Genomic DNA, 10,845 nt, shown 5'->3' with positions numbered 1-10,845 from the left:
ATAACACGAGTCTCTAATTTGCTATGAATTCACCATGCACAACTCCGTTCTAGCATTTGATGGAAAAACAAAAACAAAAAGAAGAATTTGCATTCTTGTATAATTAATGTTTTTAAGTAATGCACAGTTGCACACCGTCGAGACTTATGTTGTTTAGATGAAATTGGCCCTCCACAATGTTCTTTTATATTCGTGAAACAATAGGAAAACGTAGAAATTGATGTGATGTTGTTTCACAGACCAAGAAGGTGCAAAAAAAAAAAGCTTTCTTCAGCTGCTGAATCATGTCAAGTGATGCAGGCTATGCAGCGAACTTCGGAACAAATATGATTTTGTTCCCAAACGTAGAAATATGAGTTCAGGTTTACAAGTTCACCAATTTTACGGTAACACTAGTAAAGGAGCAAACAATTTCATCCGTTAATCAGATCCACGTAAACATGGTATTGCTAGCTCCATAACATAAAATGCATAAGCAAAACTGCAAGAGCAGCAAATAAATAATTACAGTAAATAAACAATTACAGCGTACGATGGTGCCATCGCCGGCTTCCTTCCCACTGTCAGAGATGGTGCCAACGGTGCTAGGACCAGGTCATATGAAATTCTCTCATATTTTGAGAGTCCCAACCTTACCGGCACATCACAGCATTTATGTGCGATCTCGTCACTTTCGCAATATCGGTAAAGTCATTGAGCATCGAATCTTTGACTTTCTGGAGGTCGATAATGCGTTGTACATTTGTTCACTTTGAGTAGTGCGGGATCTTAATGAGACATAGTGCCACACCACGTCAATTCCTGACGTTAAAACCAGAATGGGAGCATTCCATATCTCCCCCTAACGATGGGAAATATGTCTCATCAAAGTGACCGTCTGCTAATATCGCAGGATAGAGATCAACGGTTGTAGATTAGAAATAGCGGACAAGTGTTGGTGATTCATAAATCATAACCAACCAGAATACTTAATCGTTTCAAGTAGACCCATTGAGATAACTACAATAGAGGCACATAAATAACTTTAACCAAATAGGCGTTAGTGAAAAGAACGTTGGGATCGTATCCAGTGACCATCTGGTACGCACTAAACACTTGGCAAGTTGTGGGTCTGAAACGAATAAGTGTCGCTGCATGCAACATCATTACATATCCCCATGCAAAAATCGGCAGGTTAGTACCCATAACCAAGTCCGAGCTCTGCTAGATCGTGCGGTGAATGAACATGAGGAATAATATGTTCAACGACGATCCTAGTAGATATGCAAAACGAAATCATCAAAGTCGTGGAGGTGAACTCTCCAATGGTATCCATTCAAATAGATTTGAGAGGATAGGAAGGGTGGTGAGCCCTTAGTATGATGATCATAGCTAAAAACTTTAGCGAATGCAGCGTTTCTTGTGGAAAGCAAAGCGACGTGTGACCAACGCGTCGATGCTCTTAACCTATGCCATAAAAATACCGAAAAATGTCCGTATTCGGTTGGATAGGGTCCACTAATGTCACCTTAAATACTTTGTAATAATGGAATGTTCTCGGTTGGAGCCTTAGCAAATAAGGACTTCCTTGAAATCTAGCAAAAGAACAAGCTTTGCAAAATGAGCGATTGACATAAGAGATTGTCATGGAGGCATTAGAAGACACGGGAGGCATCACAAGCTCCTGTGAAGGAGGGGATGCCGCCACCGACGGCCTTAATGCCATGGAGCCGCCGAAATAGGCAGGCTCGGCCTCACCGTGTGGAGCATGGGTGAGGTGGTCCTCCAATCGCTTCGTGAACATGAAAAATAGATGATAATGTGAATTTCAAAGAACTCGAATCATCATATCTTGTTCAAAATGACCAAAAAACGATCATGTCAAAACCGAGAAGACAGTAAAACCGAACCCATGATTCAAAGAATCTTGAGTTACATAAAGCTACTCCTGCAGGCAAGCAAAACGATGTCTACAGGCTAACAAAGCTACTGTCGAAGCTTGAAAAAGATACTGTCAATGAAATCTGACAGATTTATTCCTCTCCATTCTTAACACAAATATCAAGATGAAAATCCATCATTGGCATGTATGGCCTTTAAAACTTAGCAAGGCACGAAGATATACAACACAATCTCCGCACGAGATCTGTAAAACAACTACCTGCGCCGTAGGACAGTGTGGGTGGTTACGCAATTAGCAAGACACTCGATTTCACGGCGGGACATTTTCAAAATGAAGATTAAGAGAGTCAACGACGCGGTGAACTTCTCTACACAATACGCCGTAGGATATTGTAAGAGAGGGGATTGAAACAAATGGCAATCCCATCGAATGTATCACATGGCAATAGAACTACATTCTTCAACTCAAGAGTTGGAAAAACATGGTATTGGAGCAGTTGAATACCAAACAATTACGGTGGAAAACCTTCCATTTGGTGCGGGTGGTCACCAATAATAATAAAATCATTTGAGCTATGAAACGACTTGGAGAAAACCGGAAAACCATGTCAAATTAACTCAAAACCGGGTGAATTTTGGACTAGGAAAACATGGCAGCAAGAACTGCTGAGATATGCCGGAAAAATGACGAGAAACGACGAAAAAAAAAACGTCGGAAAAACTCGTCGGAAGCCGGCGGCACCGATTGCCGGAAATCCGGCCGGCGGTGGCCGGACCTGGCCGGTATGGAGGCCGTAACTTCGGGTCCGACAGGGAACGCCGTCCGGAACCGGATGGCGGTGCCGGAAACGCCGGCAAATGGCCGGAAGGCAGCGAATACGCCTGTAAAACGCCGGAAAACGTTCCGGAAACGCCGGAACAGTAACCGGAAAAAACGACGTCAATTTTGACGTTCCGAGGTCCGTTTTCCAAATTTTAAAGTCCAAAATCACAATGTAGTGCTATTGGGGTCCCATGTAACCCAAAAGCGGCCAATTTAAAAACCACGTGAGTTGTAAACGTTGACCATGCATGCTAAGCCAAGGCAAATAAAATTCTCACAAGTCCAAGAAAGACGAGAAATTTTATAGAATATGCCAATATTTAATACAACACAAACAAGCTTCCAATTCCAATAGACGACTTAGGATAAAGTCGAGCAATAATCATGGCAATGCCAATGTCATACTTGAAAAATAGTAAGCAGAAAACATAGTCAAAATAGATTGACTAATCAAAAGTCCGTAGCAACAAAATCTTGCATATCGGATTGGGCGGAGCTTTAGCCTGAGGCTCAAAAATGTGCTTACTTGAGAATGGAAGAATGTTACGTTTCCATCTCCAAAATTCCCTCCAGAAATAGATACAGGTGCCAAAAATGGCATGTGTTTCTTTGATGTGGAGTATACATCAAGGTTAACTCTGATAATACAACGTCATAGACGTTCATTAAATCACTGTTAAGTGTGTCCCATAGAATTCTTTATTTTTGGGATCTTTTGTCAGCAAATAGTGCTGCATCAGAGTAATGAATCAACTCAAATAAATGAGTACGTAGACCTTGGGATTATCGTTTATAGACATGAGTTTAAGAAACTCAAACATTCAAATAACAGTCGCGATGGCGACGCATCCATAAGAAACGAGGGTTGTATAGGTTTCAAATAATCGAAATATTCAAGTATGTAACCGGAATTAGAAGGGTTGTGATGTATATGGTCACAAAATAATCGATGCATATCGGCGATTCTCATGATCGCACCCAAAACAGCAGTGCACTCAGGCGACCACACGAAATCGATATCTTCCTTTTTAAATAATAACGTGACTCCCCCAGGACCGTCACACGAAAAACGTCGACCAAGAGGGGAATCATATCCCTCTTTGGTCTCATCGGCGTTATAAGAAAGGCCGGAAAAGAAGACATGAAAAAAAAGCTAATAGCGCCCGATAATTTATATATATTTTTTCAAAAGCAGCAACTTTAAGAAAAAATACTTGTTGGTCTGCCAAATAGACCGCATATAAGTAAATTGCTCTGCAAATCGATCGTCATGCATGAAGTTGCTTGTTGAATTCCTTTTCGATCTTCGTCCGATGACATAAAAATCTTGGGAGGATACGATCGGAATCGTATGTAGATGGCAAAAGTATCATCCATCTCGGCATGAATGTCATCACCATAGTACGACGAGTGATCACTTTTCCTATGCAAGCACGCGAAACAGAGTTAGAAAACGAAAACGTGCAAATAAATGATTTAATAAGCAATAGGAAAAGAAAAAGGAAAAAAGAGAAATAGTTTAAAGGCCTAAAAGGGTAGAGAAGACGGGAGTAGCTTCTCTTGAGCGAAGAGTTTGCTTGTGCAGTTCGCGTTCATTGCGTATATATGCGGGAGGAGCAATTTTGAATCCTCTGATGCGGGGTTTGTCGGGGCAAAAAGATGTTCTTGCGGAGCGAATGCGGAGGATACCCTGCGGGGCTGCGGAGGCTGCGTGCAGGGGCAGCAGGGGGGTCGCAGGGTCTGCAGGGCAGGGCAGCGTGCGGGGCTGCGAGGGCAGCGTGCAGGGGCAGCAGGGGGGTCGCAGGGTCTGCAGGGGGGTCGCAGGGGCTGCAGGGCAGGGCAGCGTGCAGGGGCAGCGCGCGGGGCTGCGGGGGCAGCGTGCAGGGGCAGCGCGCGGGGCTGCGGGGGCAGCGTGCAGGGGCAGCGCGCGGGGCTGCGGGGGCAGCGTGCAGGGGCATCGCGCGGGGCTGCGGGGGCAGCACGCAGGGGCTGCGCGCGGGGCTGCGGGGGGGGCTGCGGTGCGGCGGCTGCAGGAGGTGCGCCGGCGAGGAGATGCCGGAGCTTGGAATCGACGGCGGCCGGCGGAGGAGAGAGAGAAAAAAAAATAGGGCTATAAAAGTTCAGGGTTTTTAGAGCAACGTGCTGATAACGTGTTTCAGATGAAATAATTGTGTATTATTGAATGATATGGGGGCCTATATATAGGCATTACAAAACCACAATCCCGTAGGATTCGGAGTCCTAATCTATTACGGAGATGCTAATCTATCTCCTAACAGGAAACTTATTAGGCTAAGACACACATAAGGGTAGAATAGTAATTCTCCCGGAACAGAGAGATAATTTTAGTTCTTTATCGATCAAAACATCATTATCATTTCTGATAATTACAAATAAATCTCTTATCTTCACTCGGGGCCATCCAACACTCACTTCACTAAACTAAAAGTGATAGCAACAGGAAGTGGCCCCCTTTAAATTACTATTACACGAAATGGCTACTGATACAACAGATATATTACAATGCAAGCTGCTATTTTAGGCCACAGTCACAGCTTGACATGAGACATATTTAGGATCTTTACAACTTCATCAAATTATGTAGAGACACAATGAAGGACCCAAACCCAACTCCTGTGAGCAAATCCCTCCAACTTCATCGGATTCAAAATGATAAGAGCACATAATGGCCCTCAAATTACTGATGCTTGAAGGAAATACCTTAAATTACTGACAATCAAATCTGTCCCTTGTTGCTTCTGGTATCCGGTGTTTATAACTCGGGATGAAAGCCAGTTTCAGAGGGGTCTGAGAAGAGCTTCAAATTTTGGAAAATATGGTGCATCCATTCACCAAGGCTCGCAAAAGGCAAAAGGCCACAAAACAGCGGCAGAAACAGGAATGTAACACTGTAGAACACCAATCTGCGTATCCAGTACGGAAATAGTAAATTTCCTTTTGTCCCTGGAGACACATCAACAGGTCCGTGCAGGATATAGAACAAAACTGAAGTAAAGACATTGCAGAAGAAATGCAAGATACATAGAGTCTCCCAATATATAAGCCAGTGATATCCACTCCCTCCCAATGTGTCTACACAAAACTTGCCGGCCCAACCACATGCAATTCCCAACATCAAGATTATAAAAGTAACTGGCATTGTCTGTTTTGAATCTGCTGACCGCTGGAAGATCAAATAAGCAATTACTAAAATCATGAACAAACCAAACACCATCCGACTCACTGCCACAGCTTGACACCTTAGAACTTGAAACCTGGAATTGAAAGATGACACGGGATTCCACCAAGACTTTTCATCCTGAGACAGAAGACGCAAGAGTCAAACTTCCCAGATTAAAATCAAGGCTAAGATATATACACAAACAATCATATATTGAGGTACATCAGTGCATCTGTTGACCATGCAGCAAAAATATTCTCACTTCAATCCACCCTTTAAACTTGTTAGCTGTTATTTATTTCCTTATACTTTGAAGGATATATCACTGATTTGTAGTACATCAAAAGACTTGACAAACAAAACTAAGTTACTCAATGAATAATAATATTACTAAAAATTTGCTGGGACTAATGGGGCATACTAAGGAGTGAGATACCATATCAAAATTAATTAAAGGAATAATATCACACTCACATAAGGACATAAAGATTGGATAAATTGTAGCCAAGTGTGTGTAAATATGTAATATACAAGATTATGGATAAATAATCAAGACATTATGGAAACAGAAGAAATTTGTAGTTACAATTGGTAATTGTCTAAAGTGAAAGATATGAATATGGATTCCTCCGACGCAATGTTATTATGTCAGGTCCATTCAAGTTTCCAGTTTATTACAAACAAAACTAACCAAAAGGAAGGAAGACAGCACACAAACTTGATCGAAAAGTTTGATACTAATTTGCTGTCTTAACTCGATGTAACAAACTGGAGTAGCAAATTTTGCTACCTGAATAGCCATGTCAATTGGAGACCCAGAATCCTATATGCCAAAGCAAAATAACAGCATGGGTTAGAGATGCTCTTATAGCTTCTTCAAAGATGTCCAAGTGCTGAATTGAATACAAAAAATTTGCAGACAATTCAAAAATTGATAAAACCAAACTAAACAACTGAAATAATTACTGTACCTAAAAATTATAAACATCCGAAGCTAGTTGTTAACTAATCATTATACAATGAAACAAAATAATATGAACCTAATGTCTTGGTGTCTCTCTTAGCCTAAGGTACATAATCTTGTTTCAATTTTTCTTTGTGAGGGCCATCAGACGATCAAATCAATTGCCACTCATTGCCTTCCAGAGGTTTTTAGTAGTTTAATATTCTTATCAAACAAGTGAAACTTCCTAGCAACTAATGTTTGCAATCACAATGATATTCAATAGTAACAAGATATCTACAGTACCAACGATTTAGATGTGAGAATAGGAAAAAAAAGTACTTGCCTTTGAAGGTGTACAGGATGCAGTGGCTTCCCTAATTCTTCTGTATGAATACACATAAGTACCATAGAACAGGGCTGCAGCCATAACAAATATTCCAGCAACTAGACAGTCGATGCACTTTCTAAGGAGCTCAGAGTGTCTTGTGTCTTCTAATTGCGTCTTAAATTTTTCAGCTTTGAAGGATGCCTTTGATCTGCCCAAAGCTATATTTAATCTCTCCAGATTATTTGAATCATAACATTGAGCTACACGTTCGCCTTTCAACTCCAAATTCTTCAATGATATACCAAGCTCACATTCCTTCAGACAAAGCTCCCGCTCCTTCAGTTCATTAGCATGCTTATAAGTGTCAAGCATGGATTGGTCTGCCACAGATCCAACTGTTCTCCTGCGAATACCAGTCAATTGATTGGTTTGGCCATGCAGGGCAACTTCCAGGTTAACAGGGTTTGGCAGCATAATCTGATGCAATTGCTCTCTATAATTTAATCGGCCCTCAGCTGCACTAGTGTAGGTCACCTCTCTTGAGTGAAAATCTTCTGTAATGTAACTGCTTCCACAATCTTCCCTTCTTAGACAGTCATCTTCTTCGTCATGAGTGACACATGGACTATATTCTTCCATTTTTCGCTTGCTCGAGATATATCCTGTGCTATCTTCGGATGATTCTTTGATTGACTTTTGAGTTCTTAAGGTGCTCCCAAATGATTGTTGAAAGTTCTCGATCAAACAATCAAACGTGTTCCCAAAATCCTGTATCCATATGGGCAGTCAAGGCACACAAATACTACTTTAGTGTCTGGGACTTGGATGACATTGCTATGTACTAGAAGAAACTTGTACTGTCAATGGATAAGTCAACAGTTAGATCTGGCTTACATTTGCTAGAGAGTTTCTGACAGCTGAAGCACACATCTGCAGTTCAGTAGAAAACTGTATATTGAATATTGATAAAGTATTTACTAACTCTACAACAAATTTAGAAGAAACTAGTGCCAAAACTGTGAGGATCTTTATCTGTTGCATTGAATAAAAAAAAAATCAAGTATCAAAGTTAAACCCCATCAGACAGGCTTCAAGGTTTGGTGCAAAAAAAGTTTCACAAATCAAGGTAAAACAATAACATGGTGTCATAACACGAAGCGTTACCAGCAGGTAGACTTCGCAGGGCTACCTCAAGCATAAAAATATCCTAATTGTCTTGAGTAGTGAATAACTACAAGTCAATTATGTTTCCATGAACACATTGTCACTGTTTGAATCAGTAAATGCAGAAAACTATTGGTGAAATATCAATATGATTTATTTATTTTGTATAAAATTAGGAATACCTTAGCAAGATAATCAGAGGACATCGCTCCGCCTCGCTCACCATTCCTTTCCAGAATCTAGAACCAAAAAGACTATCACACCCAAAATATCAATGAGCAATCATTTCCAAATCTTGCAAAACATTTAGTGGAAGCAAGGATGTCAAGTTACAGCACAGCAGAAGTTACCATGAGACAGACTGAATTAGCCAGAGAAGAATGGACATGCAAAACAGCACCATGAATCCTAGACACAATAAAGACTCAAGAAAATAAAATAGCGAAAAACAGGCAGACCTTTATTTATAAAACAAGCAGACTCGAGAAAAGAAATTGATTTAGCCACTGACTCCATATGAACTTAACATCACACACTTTTATTGATAAAACAAGCAGAGTCCTTATTCAAGTCTAAACCCAAGTTTGAGAATCTGATTATCAACATATGAACTATCTGTATATAAGTTAACTATGATATATGATTATCTCAAGTATACCCTCGTTAATTGTAGAATCTGAAATACAAGATTGGATACGATTTCAACCAATTGATTCTCTTCCAACATCCCGCACTTTTGTTATAACCTATATCAGTTTTTCTAGTATACTTGCACTAGGCATCATGATTAATATTCTGCTAAACTTTTTTACAACCAACACCAGGATTTTCACATTCTTTCAGGAATATCTACAGAAGATATAGAGATTTATTGCTAAACTAGTCATCCGCTAGCAAAAACTGAATCATGTTTGAACATTTGGAATAATAAATTCTGTTAACACAAGCCCCCACAGTCACCGACCGAATCAAATAAGTTCAATTCTTTCCTTGAAGCTCACAATAAATAAATTAGTTAATGCCAACCTTGTAAACTTTATATAAATTTGCATCATTGCATCTAAAAAGCCTACACAACTAAGTGTTCTAATCATACAAATTCACAATTCAAAACAACTCATACATCAAACTCATAACTTTTACACTACAAAATCCAATGCCAAAGAATTAAAATTTGCATATCAGCACATCACCATTCAATCAATGAATCACTCAAAACTCCCAACTGGGATTTTCAAAGAACAAAATAGAGCCGAATTTGATACCTGGTTAACAACCAAAGCCATTGACATCCCCAACCGAAATCCTACATCGTGGGAAGTAGGATTCCGCCGCGCCGCATTGACAACCACCTTCTGCCCTCGGCGCTTGCACGCCACGCGCGGGGCTCCTCTGACGGAGAACCCCAAAGTTGAAGTCGAAGCAGAGAAGGAGGAGGACGACGAGACGGAAGCACCCTCCTTGAACAGCTTCTTCTTCTTCCCTTTATTCTTCTTGGGTTTTTCGACGGCGGCAGTTGAGCTTTCATGACGGTCGGTGGCGGATTGGACGGCGGGGATTTGGGGTTGAAGAGAAGAAGAAGGAGAAGGAGGTGGATCCATAGAAAGGTGGGAACTTAAGAGAGCAGCATTCAAGAACAGATATTTAAAAAGATCACAACAACATTATTTACTTATTTTGAAGCTATGTCAACTTTTACGCAGAGGTTTGGGGTAAACAGGCGAACTGTGTGCTGTTTTGTCGGGGTTAAGTTAGTAAGTCATTTACTCCTAAGGTTAATTTTGTTTTTTCTTTTTTCCAAAAAGGTCGATCTTAGGTGATTATTTTGAAAAATGATTTGGTGATCTTTTTTTTATACCATTCTTACTTCTTTCCAAAAAGGTATCTTGGGTGATTATTTTGAAAAATGATTTGGTGATCTTTTTTTATACCATTCCTACTTCTTTCCAAAAAGGTATCTTAGGTGATTATTTTGAAAAATTATTTGGTGATCTTTTTTTATACCATTCCTACGTCTTTCCAAAAAGTGTCTGTGAGCTACTGCGCAACAGTCCCTTGCCACTTTCAGCTATCTCCGGACCTGGCCTGTTCCGTTTGGGGTAGGAATTTTATGAGCAACATGTATCCCACGATGAAGGTTTTCATTTTGTTTAGTGTTGGTCTGCCAATAATTCCATTGTTTGAGTTGTACGCGTCCACTATGATGAATCATGCGTCTCACAAATTGTGCATGGGGCAGTCTTTATTAGTACTGTCATCATGTCTGATCCGAGGGGTTGTGTAACATCACTGGAGAAGCTTAGCAAAATGTCACAAGCTTACTCTTTTGCTATGCAACTCGTGCGGCCTTAGCAACTCCCTTATGCTAAGTCAGCCTTAAACTCGCAAACGCCCTGCTAGAACAATTGAAAGGCAAGAGAATATTTCGAAAGAGAACTTACATTGAACAAGAGAACTTACAAGTTTACTTGATAGCTTGCTTGCTAGATTGCTTGATGGAGCAAATGAGAGGGGTGCCTTGC

The 10,845-nt window shown here is 40.6% G+C and overlaps 1 protein-coding gene across 1 annotated transcript; it reads right to left on the bottom strand.

The window, feature by feature from the left end:
* Positions 1-5,040: 5,040 nt before the first annotated feature.
* LOC126795564 (protein CPR-5) lies at positions 5,041-9,952 on the bottom strand. Its single transcript, XM_050522379.1, has 5 exons — positions 9,589-9,952; positions 8,506-8,562; positions 8,054-8,089; positions 7,175-7,927; positions 5,041-6,023 (listed from the first exon to the last, which is right to left on the bottom strand). The coding sequence occupies exons 1-5, from the start codon at positions 9,922-9,924 to the stop codon at positions 5,478-5,480; spliced, it is 1,728 nt and encodes a 575-aa protein (XP_050378336.1). The 5' UTR covers positions 9,925-9,952; the 3' UTR covers positions 5,041-5,477.
* Between the last annotated feature and the right edge of the window lie 893 nt (positions 9,953-10,845).

This window comes from Argentina anserina, chromosome 1 (assembly GCF_933775445.1).
Source record: "Argentina anserina chromosome 1, drPotAnse1.1, whole genome shotgun sequence".
In the NCBI taxonomy this organism is placed as follows: domain Eukaryota; kingdom Viridiplantae; phylum Streptophyta; class Magnoliopsida; order Rosales; family Rosaceae; genus Argentina; species Argentina anserina.
Note: the sequence above shows the minus strand (reverse complement) of the source record. Positions and strands in the feature narration are given on the sequence as shown.

Coding starts and splice junctions, on each gene's coding strand:
- LOC126795564 (XM_050522379.1), bottom strand. CDS start 9,924: ATGGATCCACCTCCTTCTCCTTCTTCTTCTCTTCAACCCCAAATCCCC. Junction 8,563..9,588: donor TGGCTTTGGTTGTTAACCAG/GTATCAAATTCG, acceptor TTTTGGTTCTAG/ATTCTGGAAAGGAATGGTGA. Junction 7,928..8,053: donor TCAGAAACTCTCTAGCAAAT/GTAAGCCAGATC, acceptor ATATGGATACAG/GATTTTGGGAACACGTTTGA.